The sequence below is a fragment of the Antedon bifida genome, chromosome 1 (genome assembly GCF_963402885.1).
Source record: "Antedon bifida chromosome 1, ecAntBifi1.1, whole genome shotgun sequence".
NCBI classification, from domain to species: domain Eukaryota; kingdom Metazoa; phylum Echinodermata; class Crinoidea; order Comatulida; family Antedonidae; genus Antedon; species Antedon bifida.
The window spans coordinates 18,970,243-18,985,752 of NC_136226.1; the positions used below are offsets into that span (position 1 = coordinate 18,970,243).

General features: G+C 33.2%; 2 protein-coding genes across 4 annotated transcripts in view; one reads left to right on the forward strand and one right to left on the reverse strand.

Moving 5' to 3' along the window:
* The window catches only part of LOC144844366 (1-phosphatidylinositol 3-phosphate 5-kinase-like), a 56,534-nt gene that overhangs the window by 20,143 nt on the left and 20,881 nt on the right, over positions 1-15,510 (reverse strand). The window contains exons 17-31 of one of the 3 annotated variants that reach the window (XM_078701266.1): positions 14,053-15,467; positions 13,521-13,692; positions 12,887-13,065; positions 11,804-11,917; positions 11,188-11,299; positions 10,760-10,877; positions 9,744-9,946; positions 9,086-9,272; positions 6,145-6,273; positions 3,826-3,942; positions 3,283-3,451; positions 2,773-2,868; positions 1,881-2,044; positions 1,329-1,463; positions 603-680 (exon numbers count right to left, since the gene is read on the reverse strand). In XM_078701266.1, coding sequence (XP_078557392.1) covers positions 603-680; positions 1,329-1,463; positions 1,881-2,044; positions 2,773-2,868; positions 3,283-3,451; positions 3,826-3,942; positions 6,145-6,273; positions 9,086-9,272; positions 9,744-9,946; positions 10,760-10,877; positions 11,188-11,299; positions 11,804-11,917; positions 12,887-13,065; positions 13,521-13,692; positions 14,053-15,467 — 3,388 coding nt within the window. Of the gene's footprint in view, positions 1-602; positions 681-1,292; positions 1,464-1,880; positions 2,045-2,772; positions 2,869-3,282; positions 3,452-3,825; positions 3,943-6,144; positions 6,274-9,085; positions 9,273-9,743; positions 9,947-10,759; positions 10,878-11,187; positions 11,300-11,803; positions 11,918-12,886; positions 13,066-13,520; positions 13,693-14,052; positions 15,468-15,510 lie in introns of all 3 variants that reach the window. The other 2 variants (XM_078701257.1, XM_078701249.1) reach the window with 2 other exon arrangements.
* LOC144852665 (uncharacterized) lies at positions 2,108-2,622 on the forward strand (the record flags this gene model as incomplete). The annotated part of the gene is made up of 2 exons (XM_078710600.1): positions 2,108-2,125; positions 2,191-2,622. Coding segments are annotated over exons 1-2 (450 nt in total), but the record flags the coding sequence as incomplete, so codon positions are not given.

The window sequence follows — 15,510 nt, forward strand, 5'->3', positions numbered from 1 at the left end:
TACTGTGGGCTAGTATACTAATAATGAATGTATCTACTGTGGGCTAGTATACTGATAATGAATGTATCTACTGTGGGCTAGTATACTAATAATGAATGTATCTACTGTGGGCTAGTATACTGATAATGAATGTATCTACTGTGGGCTAGTATACTGATAATGAATGTATCTACTGTGGGCTAGTATACTGATAATGAATGTATCTACTGTGGGCTAGTATACTGATAATGAATGTATCTACTGTGGGCTAGTATACTAATAATGAATGTATCTACTGTGGGCTAGTATACTGATAATGAATGTATCTACTGTGGGCTAGTATACTAATAATGAATGTTTTATATTCATACAATGAAGCAAACATTTTATGAGGTGAAAGATGAAAATAGATCGCCTCGCGTCACATGTTACGGTTGCTCACTGTGTAACACAATATTAAGAATAATGCACTCTGACATCAGAGTTTGATAACAGTCTATTAAACTCCATGTGACTCAAAATCATCCAATCAAATGATAATAATCTATTTAGATTTGTTATATTCACACAAGTAGATAGTAATACAGATTTAATAGATTAACCAATTACAGAAAAAAACTTACGGACTTCAATATGAGGTGAAGGTTCAGTCTTACTTGAAAATACATCATACGACTTTGAAAAAACACCATCATAATCATCTGTAAATATGAAAAATGAATTAAAAAATGTAGAAAACATAATATGAATAATATTATTAGTATGATGATACTAAATCACTTCAATACTTTCGATCATTTATAAATTTCAATATGATGAAACATATTATTATTCCCTCCTTGATACTAAAACCCAGGCCTATTACCTAGAAGATTTTAATTTAAAAATTATTTCAGAAATAATGCTATAGTACATGCAGCCAGTTATATTTGGTTAAGCATGTGAAAGTAGCTGTGATCTGTGATGTTTTTATGGAAACACATTTGTAAACAATACAAGCTGGAAACTCAAGATATGGTCATGTGATGCCTACCAAGGTCATGCATTTATACAAACAACTCTAGTCATGCAAACTGAAAGTTTTTTTCATTGCCCAACTTATTTGCGATAGTTTAGAATGGAAATGAAAGGAGCAGACATTTCAAAACTATTAAAATTAAAAAGCATCATGCCTTGAAAACACATATTAAGCATCAGCCAAAAAATTACAATGGAGAAAAAGATTAGTAAAATTACCACAAATATTATGCTACGGTATGTTTTGTAGGATAAAAATGCAAAAGAAAAGAGCAGAATTAGAATGCCAAGCTTACTATTAGGTGTAGAATCACTAAGAGACTTATTACCACCTTCCGAATCCGTCACATGATATACAACAGTGTCTACGTTAGCCAGTTGGCTATCATCTGGCGGCTTTGTTGGCGGAACAAGTAAACTAGAAGAAGATTTGGTACGAAGAAATTGAAGTACACGGCTTGTACGACCTGTGCGTACAGATTGAAATGAAATAGTTAATAACAATGTAATAATTAGTGTTACCTTTGCCTTTGAGATCTACAGATTGCAAAGATTGAACAGTTTAGATTATATGAGGCATGGCATAACAAAATTGGTGTAGTGTCGGAAATAAATAATTTTTTTATAGATTTTTATATATTTAATCTATATTTAATAAGCTTTAAAATGAGCCATTGTTTATCAAAATTGGTTTATTATATGAAGACATATTAATGAAAACATACAAGTCACCTTCTAGATCAGGAAATGTTCATTTTGATAAATTTAATGCCAGGCCTTATATACATGGGATCATTTTATGAATAATCAAAAGATTTCAAACTATTCTGTGTATGGCCTGCCACCTGTAATATTTAATTTGTGAAGAAAAGTTATTAACTTACGCGTCAATCTAGCCATTGAACTACTGGAATCATCACTTTCTCGTGCAAGCTTACGCTTCGTTGTTGGGCTAGCCTCTGCTGAACCAATGTTGCTGTGGATTGGTGATGTACTCTGTGACGTTTTTTGCTGCATCTCACTTAACTGGATTTTATATGGTTCAGAACTTAAGATTCAAATATTAATTTCTTTATTAATTTATTGTAAAGTTAATTTTATTTTGTCAATGATGATAAAGACAATGATGGTGATGAAGACAATGATGAGGAAGAAAATAACCAAGAAGTCAATGATGAGAAAAAAAATGATTAGCAAGAAAATAATGAGCAAGAAAATGATGAGGAAGACAATGACAAGGAAGGCAATGATGTGGAAGACAATGATAAGAAAGACAATGATGAGGAAGGCAATGATAAGAAAGACAATGATGAGAAAGACAATGATGAGAAAGACAGTGATGAGGAAGACAATGATGAGGAAGGCAATGATGAGGAAGGCAATGATGCGAAAGACAATGATGAGGAAGGCAATGATGAGAAAGACAATGATGAGGAAGGCAATGATGAGGAAGGCAATGATGAGAAAGACAATGATGAGGAAGGCAATGATGAGGAAGACAATGACAAGGAAGGCAATGATGAGGAAGACAATGATGAGAAAGACAATGATGAGGAAGACAATGATGAGAAAGACAATGATGAGGAAGGCAATGTGAGGAAGACAATGACAAGGAAGGCAATGCTGAGGAAGACAATGATGAGAAAGACAATGACAAAGAAGGCAATGATGAGGAAGACAATGATGAGAAAGGCAATGATGAGGAAGACAATGATGAGGAAGGCAATGATGAGGAAGACAATGATGAGGAAGACAATGATGAGAAAGACATCTTACCTGAGAGCATAAGCAATGATAGTACTTGGTTCTTGATCCCTAACAATTACTGGTACCACTGTACAAGGAGGAGTTGGATGGTGTTCATCAGCAGGACTAAAAAATGTAGTAATTTACAATGAAAAAAAGCAACATTATAATGTATCCTTAAAACGATTTCCTAAATTTTAAGTTGTTAAAGAAATTCCAAGCAGTCCCATTAACTGTTAAGTCAATATAGATTTAATATCCAATGGCGGTTGAATTTAACAAATCATTACATTTTGGGCGTGGGAGTAACACAATTGTTAGAATACTTCAATTCCTCCATATACAAATGGTTACTATGTATGACTCAAACTTTTGAGGCTTATTCACATGACAACTTTACTATCCAAGTTTATTTAAATGCATACAGTAGGCCGACAGTAAAGCAGCCCTTATTCTAGAGGATTGACACCAGTAGAAAAATTCAAATTTGTCAAATTTGTGACTAGAACTTACTGATATTATAACAAATATTAAACTTACAATTGAGTGGTGAGAGGTGTAAAGTTAGAGGATGACAGAAAGTTGAAAACATTTTTCATAGCAGTTCCAGCCACACTTGTTTTCTTGTCATGAAATCTTAGTGTATCTGTAGAGGGTGAAGCAGACTTTGATGTATTCATAGGGGAAGTAACTGCATTACCTGGAGAAACTGAAAATGTCAAAAAAAAAACCAAATCAATCAGAATATTTCTATGTTTGTGTCTTTAAAATAAAATTAAAAAGATTGGTAGTTTAATATACCTACCAGTATAGACTCACTGTATGCCATTATTCCTAATGTAAACACATCGCGAAAAAAAATGGAAAAGTCTAGGCCATATAAACATATAACATACAGTAGAACCCCACCTCGTGACCCATTAAAATTGTCCGCTTAATAGGGGGTTTTCCGGAAAAAGAACAAACAACAAATATGGGATTGAATCAATCATTTGGCACAATAAAAAGTATTACCGTACCCTTAATACCCCTTTGTAGGGTTGGTGGAAATATCGAATATTAAACTTTTTTTTATAAACTTACTTCCATTTGTTATATCTACTCCAACCTCATCATTGGTATCATCTTGACTTTCAGAGTCATTGAGTTTGGTTTCACTGCCATTACCAATGGTCTTCTCTTCTGATTTTTTAATTTCATCTTAAAAGAAACACGGCTATTCTTTAAATCCTTGTATTGGAAAATTTAAGCCAAAATAGAGTTAATCTTTAAAAAAATGTACCTTATCAAAAAAATGGTCGCAATATATTTGGTTCTTTATACAAACTGCAAATTATTATTTTTATATACAACACAGTACTAAAACGTTCCTTAATTTTTCATTTTTAAAGGAAAATTACATTGCCTTCATTGATTTACCTCCGCCAAGGAGGTATATGTAATCGGTAGTGTGTGTTTGTTACTTGGCAAAAAAGAATTTTGCCAAGTATAGTATTTACTTTGTTTGTTTGTATGTTTGTTTGTTTGTTAGCACGATAGCGCCTACAGTTTTTAAGTTATCTTTCTGAATTTTTGGGTGTAGATAGGTATATACTTTCAGACCATGCCTATTGAAAATCAACAAAATTGGTTTATTAATAACTTCACAAATAACAAAAATGATATTATTTTCAGACCGGCTAGTGTTAAAAGATAGGAGACAATTTTCAAAAGCCGGCGAGCAGTCTTAAAGTAACAAGTGTACTGAAATTGCATTTTCTCGAAAACTACTTGTCCAAAAAACATCATTTTTGTACAAGAGGCAAGAGTTATAAATTGTGATTTGTAATTTTGAAAACATAATTTGATTTAATGTACAGGTTTTTTGATACAAGTAGTTTTAAAAAACCTATTTCTTTTCAAATTCACCCGTTTGTTTTTCGCGTTGCTGTTCTATTGTTATTCAAATTAAACTATTGTTAGTTGATAATTAGTTTTGTTAGTACCAGTGTGTGTCCTTCATTATTTTTGTACATAGGTATATACTTACAGAACATGCCTATTGATTTTCAGGTAAATTGATATATTGTTTGTCACAAAAGTTTATCTTCCATACGATATATTAAATAGCACGCATTCTGTCTTCTTTTAACATGGACATATTCTTTGATATGGACCAAAACATTAGTCGACTGGTCAAGCGGTTAAGCTTACTACATGGGTTAAGGCAGAGGCGTCGCAAATCGGCACAGCTTCAAGACACTCCTCGACCATTATTCTGGTCAATCTTGATTTTAGAAAGGTCATTGTTGCAATGCTGGAATTGTTTGTATCAAAAAATTATTTAAACAAATTATTAACCCCAGCAGGATTTTAACAATGTAAAGCTAATACCTAAAGCAAAAAAATGTATCTTTCAACATGCTCCGAGTCAGTGGATATATTTTGCCAAGTACTTCACTCAGTTTCTGAGTGCTTTCATTTGTTTGTTTGTTAGCAGGATTACTCAAAAAGTAATTACAAGATCTTTACCAAAATGAATATACAGATAGATATGTGGTCAAGGACCATTCCATTAAAATTTGGGACCATTTGGGACCATGGTCCCAATTCTGGACCACTTTTTAGTATACTTTTCAGACCTGCTAGTGTTAAAAGATAGGACAGAATTTTTCAGAAGCCGGCGAGCAGTCTTAAAGTAACAAGTAAACTGAAATTGCATTTTCTCGAGAACTACTTGTCCAAAAAACTTCATTCTTGTACAAGAGGCAAGAGTTATAATTTGTAATTTGTAATTTTAAAATATAATTTGATTTAATGTTCATGTTTTTTTATGTGAGTAGATTAAAAAACCTATTTCTTTTCAAATTCACTCGTTTGATTTTCGCATTGCTGTTCTATTGTTAGTCAACTGAAGCTATTGTTAATTGAAAGGCTCGTTACATAACCATTATACCAAACTCGCATACACACTTGTAGTGAAATTAGCCTAAATCCCAAACAGCATTAAGACACACACAAATATATATATATATTTTTTTTACCGGAGAAATCTTATGTAGGAGAATTTTACAGTAGGCGGAGGTATGCACTCTCGGAGTGGCTTTCTAGTTTTAAAATGTTGTTTAAATGTCTTAAAATGTACATATGGTATGGCTGTTTTAATCACATTTTAAATGTAGCTAGCTATCTACACCAAAATATATATATTTATTACATAAAAATATATATTATGACAAGTAGAGTCTAATAAGCGACTTTGATAACAAGGTCAATCAGGACAAAAAGTTCCATCTAGGCCCGAGGCTAGATGGACATTTTTGTCCAGATTGACCTTGTAAATATGGCGCCCTCTGGAGTTATCTAAGTTGCTTATAAGATCGAAACAGTACTGTCTGCAGATTGTATATTAAAATATTTTACCTCGTTTATCCTCTCCGTTGTGACTTGACACAGGGCTACTAGAATATGGAGAATCAAACGAAGATGGAGAACAGCTCATGTCAGCTAATAAATCAGAACTGAAGACAGGACTTGCTTGTGAGTGGTCCACTGAAAAATGATGAATAAAGCATAAAGGATCTAGTTTAGAATGCCATAGTAGAATAAGCAACACAGTTATCATGTTACAGAATCGTAGGTTAATTTAATAACTTGCAAACATTAATTGTTTGTCTAGAAGTTGAAACACTAGAAACACCAAATTCATTTCAAGCAAAAAAAAATTCTCTTAGCAATACATTGATGTTGATTGCAAATCACATGATTATCTCCTTGTATACCAATGCATTGGTTAATATTCTATTACATACACATAGATATCCTTTATTGTCATATAATAAATATAAAATATGAGACTCCCCGTTTACAATCGAATTAAAATATCCATAAAAACATTAATACACACACAATTTACAATACCAATACTGTACATCACAATTGAATTTTTATATATTGTTAAAAAATATGCCTTAATGAATTGAGAATTTGTAATTTCTATTGAACAATTGCATTATTTAAAACTATAGTATAAAACCATTATTACTAAATAAACAAATAAAAAAAATATATATTTATCTTACAAAATTGTTAAAGAAGAGAAGAATTGCTGAGTGAATGAAAGAGCTATGAAATGTAAATTGTCTGATGTACAATCATTACATTATACAACGCTTTTGAAGGCCATTCGAAAAGGCAGAGTTCCAATTTTGGATGTGGAGTAGAACAGAGACAGCACACAATATAGATTGATTATCAATAGCAGATCAGTCTCGCGGGGCAGACAATTCTAACAAAACTGAATATATAATACTGAATAGAATGCGATACATAATAAACAAGAAATATTTCTTACAAAAAAATGCTTGTTGACGTCACTTTAACCAAAAGATAGATCGAGAAAAAAAAATTTACCTGAAATATTGTAATTTAAACATTTCTTTTCTCTTTTTATAAGTGACATACTTTTTTTGTTTTTGTTTTTTTTTTACAGAAGTGAATAAGTTTATTAAAAAAAATGCAAAATTACCTACTTACACAATACACCTTAAATTATTGTTCTTTCTTCAGAATGTCAACAAGTGATAAATGGCCAGTCAGACCCAAAGATGCTATAAAGGGACATTCAAGTGTGAACAAGTTGTATCCTAGTACAAACAAAATCTTTACTATGGACTAGTGTTTTGATCATAATTCAATGATTATGTGACGGCGAATTATTATATCAGCCTAGATTGACAGTCAAATGGGAGTTATTGTAAATTCAGGCCTATAGGTTGACAGCCAATTAAAATAAAGTTTTGACTGATTTGACAGTGAATTATTATAATACCGGCCTAGGTTGACAGCAAGAACAAAGTCATTTGTTTTCAGTTATTTTAAAAGAATTTACAGATTACGGTCTACACGCATCTCAATAATACTGTACTATCAGCAAATGTTTTTATACTCTTCTCCCAGACGTGCCTTAGGGTTTGTAATTTAGGCATTACCCGGCCGAGTTTACAAATGTCCAAAACTGTCAGCCTGTAGAACTATAGCTTCTGCTTGATATAGCTTCTGAATGAGTAGTCCTCTGGGAATATAGCTGGCTAAAGCCGCAGCGCGAAAAATATTTTATCCATCTCCTTTTTTAATTGCACCATAAGGGATAACTAAAGATATACTGAACTGAAAATGACAAGGATACTCTCTGGTCTAGAGGAAAAATATTCTTTTCTTCTAGTTTTGTCCATATTTACAGTTATATTAGCCACATTTGTATCACTTGTACGTTTTCTGTCGGTTACCATTATTGAAAATGCTTGACATTCGTAAAATTAAACCTATCTGTTTCACAGTGTCTTAGATGATTAATAACATTTTAAAGTATAGTGTTTATTGTTTGGTAGGGCCCTCATAAGGCGGAGGTGGGGAGGCGGAGTTCATTTGAGGGAGGTGCTTATTCGAGGGATTTGTTTAATTTTTTAGCTTTAATAATATGGTAACATTTATAATCAATTGAAATCCTCTAGTAGAAAAGTGGTAAAAAAGAATAACAAATTGCAAGGTGAACACCCGTGAACGGCGAACTCATCGTGAACCTGGAAATTACTTCCGTGTATAATTGAAATTGAATTGAAAATCTACCGATGAAATCAGAAATTTGGTGTTAAAACCCTTTTTAATATCTTCCTAAGATAGAAATATGGAACGATATCGTAATAGTGGAAACTAATGTTATCAAATCTACGTTTCGCTGTACATCTGAGATAGATAAGGTAGGTAGTAACCAAGGCAGAGATTTGTCCCAAAGTTTTTCCATTGTGCTCGCATATGTCAGAATTAACCATAATTTTTACATGACTATATTGGAATCAAATGTGCTGTCGCACAACAAACTAGGTGTGTTTATACAAATATTGTATGTTTGTGAGTTGGATGGTGAGAAAATTCACGAGTTGAATAATTGACTGCTCTATTTTTAACAAGCTGAGCCGAGTTGAAAATACAGCAGTCAATTTTTCATTGAATGAAATATTCTCTCCATTCAATGAATACAAAACATTCATTATTTTATTTAAGTTATCCATCGTAAATCATTGACAATTGCTAGACCTGAAGCTAGGCTATTAAAAAAGGCAGTGCTCCAACTTGAGACGCAGTTATAAACGGCACATATTTCTGAACGCTATCAGTCAACAACGCTGCGTGGACAAAATTCTCAAAATGTTTACAGAAAGCTGAACGTTCATTATCACCACTAGATATCACTTTTTCGTTAGATGGCTAATTCCTAATGACACATGTTGCAGATAGCTATAATGAAATTTCAAGAATACAATCAGGTGTGTGTTATAAAAAGAATATAATTGTAAAACTTTACCAACAGTTTCAGGCACCCTGATTGACCTTGAAACAGCTTTGAGATCACCGCCAGAGGGTTTTAAATCAAGTTCATTACTCCATGTAGCTGCCCTTTTAAGCCTGGCCACCTGTAGCTGGCTAACACCTTTGTTATCAGGCGAGTGACTAACACCTGGTGTTACATTCGAGGGTGATGCAAAGTGTGACTGCAAAAATAAAATTTTATGAATCAATTATTTGTATATTAGTAAATATGCTGTTTTACTTGTTGATTGAATGAGATAATATAAAACATATTTTAAATAATTAGAACAGTTCTACTGATTATTTCACTGATTTGCTCAAAGAAAAAATTATCTTTTGGTGGCATTTTTTGCCTGATCAAAAACACCATGCCATATAGGCAATAAAATAAGACTCTAAGGAAAATATACCATGTGTAGTTAAGTGAGCCTGTGTTTATTTTTCTCAAGCACACTTGGAAAAAACGGAAATGGCTAGTTGGAGGGTTAATATTAGACATAAGCAATATTTCATATGCATATTTTGAGTCAAACGTCATCTTGCACATGCTCATATGGTTTTTAAGAAGAATGGCTTTTTGACTTGACAGCTGTGCAAACATTTAAAGTCAGTATCATACAGCAGGCTACTAATAAATTGAGGCCAAATCTTACCTCAACAGGTACCATCAGTTGGCGGCTAGGTGATTTGCGTAACAATTGCGGACTTTTCTTACGATTACGTTCATTTCTGTCAGAATTGACAAGTTGAAATAACTCCTTAAGTCTTATGTTCCATGTTACAACTGTTTCATGTATAATTCTCTTTGTCATTGTAATTGAATCTTCGATATCCAGAAGCATGTCATGAAGTTCGTCTTTAAATTATAATAAATAAGATATCATTTTACACAGTAATTATATACCTGTCATAGTGTAAAACCTCAAAAGACACCCATCTCAAACAGAAGCCCCCTCCCCACTTTGGTTTGCAAAAACAAGCTTGAAAAGAAGCATATCTCTAAATCAAGACCACTGGGCTTCTTTTCAAGATAGTATGGGCTTCTTTTCGACTGTATGTGAATCTCAGAAGGAATAAAAATAAATAATACAAACACATGGTTAAGATTTAGATTAGTGATACTTAAGATGCAGACTGTGTTAACAGTGTTTATGATATATTAATATATTAATGAGCTTACTACCACTCTTAATTATCTCACGAATGAAGCCTCATACATTTATTTTTCAGTTTATTATTTTGCATCTTCTATGCTTCATTCATAATTGGCAAATATGTAAAATTGGCAGAGGGAATGTCTAAAAAATCCTATTATTGTAGTAGCAATTCACAAAATTTATAGCATTTATTTCAAAAAGAAGACCACCTCTTTAGTTTGCACTGCATTAACAAACTTAATAGATTTATTAAGTGTTCTGCCATTTCTGCTAGTCTATCAGGGTCTTGCTGGGCTAGAATTCCTGGTTGGCATGCATTAACTTACCAGGTTTATCAAGTAAATGTTCTGCCATTTCTGTTAGTCTATCAGGGTCTTGCTGGGCTAGATATCTAGTTCGCCCTGCATTAACAAACTTACCAGGTTTATCAAGTAAATGTTCTGCCATTTCTGTTAGTCTATCAGGGTCTTGCTGGGATAGATATCTAGTTCGCCCTGCATTAACAAACTTACCAGGTTTATCAAGTAAATGTTCTGCCATCTCGGCTAGTTTATCAGGGTCTTGCTGGGCTAGAATCTCTAGTTTGCTCTGCATTGTATCAATATGTTTTCGAAAATGAACCTGATCACTCTGGAGTAAGAAAATAGTCATATATTTTGTTCACTGTTTAATCACAAGGCCAACTGTGAATATCCTCGGTGAAATCCAATAGCTCCACCTGTTGTTTTGTGACCGCTTTGGCATATAACCAATAACAACATTCGAATCGATTTCAATGAAAGGTTACATTTTCATCTTTCACCTCATTCATTATTTGGTTGCTTAATTACTTGCCGTTCGGTATTAGTTCTACCAAATGGTGGTCCCTCATTCAAGTAAATACTTGTTTTCTTAATTACAGTGGAAATTAATAAATAAATAACATTTTATGGATACACACCTTGCTTAGTTGCTGAAGATTGCTAATTTTTTTTGCCAAATTTTGTGAATTGTTGTCGACATCTTTAAAACTTAATGTATTTTCCAACACCGCACTGAACAATAAAGTACCCCTGAAAAAAAGCCTCCTTTTTATAATAATTTCCATAGTTGCTATGTGGTTTATAGGGGAAATATTTTGGACATTAACAAAAGTATGGTACTGTAGCAGAAACAGAGAATAATCAAAGCACCTCTGGAACTGACAAAATTACATTCAATACACGACAACGCAGTTAACACAGTGGAACCGTAATCAATAGCCTTATGGCAAGGGTTTGAGACTCATGGTTCATGGTTCTGGTAGTTTAATGAATCTTCTTGAAAACCATAGGTTCAGTGTACACAAAATGCTTTTGTGCACTTTAAAGAACCAAGTACATCTTTTGAGTAGGGGTTATCCAGTGTTAGTTCATACAAAGTCACAGTTGTGGACAGAAAAATTGGAAGAAGCATGTAGTTGCAAATTGTAACATTTAAGTCCACAACGCCATGAGCGCATGACACTATATAAAACTCCATCATTATTACTATTTACATATTAAGTAAGCTTCATCAGTTGCAGTGATGCTACCTACCTGCGAGATAGTCTTTGAATCATCTTTAGGTACTCAGCGTAGGTGTTGTGGTGGCACTTCAGGTAGATTGGATAGGGAGGAAAACAAATTTCACGAAGGACAATTGAACTGTATCTGTATCAATAACAATATATTAAAGTCATTACAGGTATATACATACATTTTGAAGCAATTAAATGCATTTTATGGTACAGATAAATAGAAATAGAATAAAATGATATCCATAATAAAAATCAATATAAGATAAGAAAAGTCTTTTCATAACCAAAAACAGATCATGAAATTTGGTTTCCTGAGGCTTTAAAAAGACAGATGAATAAAAATAAATAAATCACAAAACATTTACAGTAATACAATATAAATAAAATACAAATTACAATTTGTAACTATTACAGTCAATCAATCAATCAATAATAAATTATTATTAATGTATGCAAACAATTTGGGGAGTAAGTGAATAAAAGATAACTTTGAAAGTAGGTCATTATAGCATAATATACAGTGTTTTTCATTCACTGCCTTATATTTTAAAAAATACAAAAAACCCCACAGAGTTTATTGTAAAAGGAAAGAGAGCGTACTCGATTCGCTTGTACAGTACAAATGTAGCAAATCCTTTCATGGATATCTCCTGAGATAATCTTACCAAGCTTACATGTAAAGGTTAACTTTTGTATTGTTGTACGAGGCCCGACAAGTCGTCTCGTCGAGAGAAAGTTAAACATTTTTAAAGTTCTCCTAACGACCTAAAAACTACTCCCGATGCACCAACGAGTCAAGAGGCATTTCATCGGGCCTCGTCATATGTTTCTGGCTGAGTTGGCCTTTAGTTTGTCATGGTGTAATGTAATGTAAACGACGTGTAAAAGGCTCATTATAGAAAGATACAGCTGTGTTACATCAATGTAACCTTGTTAAAGATTACTGACTTGTTTCAAGATTTTATATGGATGTACACCTGTGAGACATTCGTGAGATAACAATTTGTTACAATATGTAACATTTTGTAAGATGTTTGTATGTGTGAATCAGTCAGTAATATTCAGTATATAGACAGTATTAAAATAAATCAATGTCTCTTACTTGAAGGAAGCAACAATGTTGAGGTATCCAAAATATTGATAATGATGACGATGAAGAGAATGAGGGCAAGGTTCAGCACATGCACGTCTGTTGTATTCCATACCATAGAAACGTAGCTCTAGGTACTTAGCAAATGACATGCTCCATGTATCATTGGATAGAGGCTGAACTGGGGTTACCTGCACAATAAAATGCAATAACAAAAGAAGTATTTATTTATTTATGGTTCATCCAGCTGAAGCTGATCATTAGGGACCCTCAGAACAATACAATTTGATAAATAGAATTTATAATTAATTAACTAAATAAAATAATGAATAAATAATGGAAATCTTAACAGAAAATTATATTTAGTGATAGAGCTAGGTTTTAAAGTACTGTCAAAAGCAATCAATTAAAAAAAATATTTTGAATTCCTCTACAAAATACACCAAACTATTAAATCAAACTGAATAAAACAAAGTACAGTATTTGGTATTGGTTTTCTGACAGATGTCAGTAATAAGGCATATACAAATATATAAAATGTAACTTGGCTAAGACTTCTGTATCTCTGGACCTTTACATAACTTGTCCAGCGAAACAACACAAAAATGAAATAATCTCATAAAATAGAATATATATTTTTCCTTACTTGCTTACAACGACGACACCAACTCCATGATAGTATGCTGTCTTTAAAGCCTGGAATGGGTTGATCAAGTTGACGTTGCAGTATTTGTATGGCGGCATTGCCATGAACAAATCGTCGTACATGATCTACCATGGAAGCATCACATGTCTCACTCGGACATTTGTAAGAATTTCTAAATATGAATTGAATATCAATGATAATGTATTCATAAAATGAATTAAAACACATCTAATCCTTGAAATTTAATTTTGTATCAAATACCATTGGCTATTTAGTTACATTTCATGGCATGGCTTATTACAGTTTTTTTTCTTTCCATTCAAAACAAACATTCATCACTGCACTATTGTAATGTTCTTGTTAGGCTACATCTGAGTGAGCAAAGAAACACTTATGATATTAAATTTACCTAAATATTTATTGGAATTAAATGAAACTACAGTAGAACCACTATAGAGGGACAACTTTGGGACCAAACAAATTGTCCCTTTAATAGAACTTCTATTTTATATTTCGTATGTCATGTTCTTACCTGAAACAGTAACGTTCCAAGAATAATCCTAATGGAATATCATTATTCCCATAAAAATCCATCACAACAGTCCATGGATTAACACAGTAATTTGGAGCATTGTATGACTGACTGGAGTAACTGCTAAACTGGAGAGTGATCTTCTGATGGAATTTTGGGTCAAAGCAATCAATCCGTCTTGCAGGTCCAGCCATAGCTATCATCTTTGTCTTGACTGGATACTGATCTGATGCATCTGGTGAGTCATCATCGATATTTTGGTGAATTCTGCTTCCCCGAGCTCGGTAGTCTGCTAAAATTGTCTTTGTGGAATCTTCAGATGCATTCAATGTCAGCTGCTGTGTAAGGAATGGATGAGGACTTTGAACAGATATACTTTCCCATAGTTTAGAAGATCGATCTACAGACTTATAGGTAACTTCAGATGGAAATGGAGCTTGGACAGTTTGGGAATCTGGTGGAAGCAATTTCACTGACCAGTAGAGATTCTCAGGAAAGTACTCTCGTAATTTGGATGTTTTTCCCAACATTGATTCAAAATATGGCAAAGGGATACTCATAAAAGGAGATGTGTTGAGAATACTGTTCTTGATAGCTGCAGAGAAAACTGAATCATCTTTGGTATTTCCTTCAGAGTTTAACATTTCACTGGTGGCTGCAGATGGTTTCTGTAACTCACTTTCAGATTCACAGTCATCGTCTGAATAATCAGTCTGATGAAACTCTGCTAAATAATCTTCCACACTGAGTTGATTATCATATTTTCTATTTTTGCCTTCACCATTTAAAACACTGCTGCCATCAACACCTTGTCTGTCAAAATGGTGAAGTTGGCCAATGTTATCAATTGGACTATGAGAGACTTTACTTTCCTTTTGCGGAGAATGGATAGGTACACCAGAATTATCAATAGTAAAAACCTCTGAGTCATTAGCCTTACTTTCTGTTTTTACACTAGAACTGAGTTCAGAAGATGTGTTCGAATCCGAAAATGTTCCTTCTTCTATGGTTCCACTTTCAATCTCACCACCAGAATCAGTATTAGAATTGGTCTTTTCTTTTGATCCAGCACCAAATATCTTCTTCATTGAATTCACTGCACTTTTGAAATTAGAAACCTGCTGGTTGGACTTATCTTCGTTGTCCTTTGTATCTTCTTCATGTTCTGTGTTATGTTCAATTTCATCAGATGTTATGTTCTCAAAAGCACCGTCAGCCTGATCTCCTTCACTGATTCTCATAAGTCCTTCTAAGATGCTGTCTGAGAACCCAAGAGACTTGTGTTTTGGACTTGTTGGAGTGATCTCACGGAATTGTGGCACTTCTGGTGGCATCGCAAATTCATCCATAAGGAAAGACATCTCAAGTCTAGAATGATACGCAGCAAAGAGCATCAACTGCAATACCTTTTTAACCTTTGACAGAAAATAAAGATAATTATGCCAAGCATATAAAAAT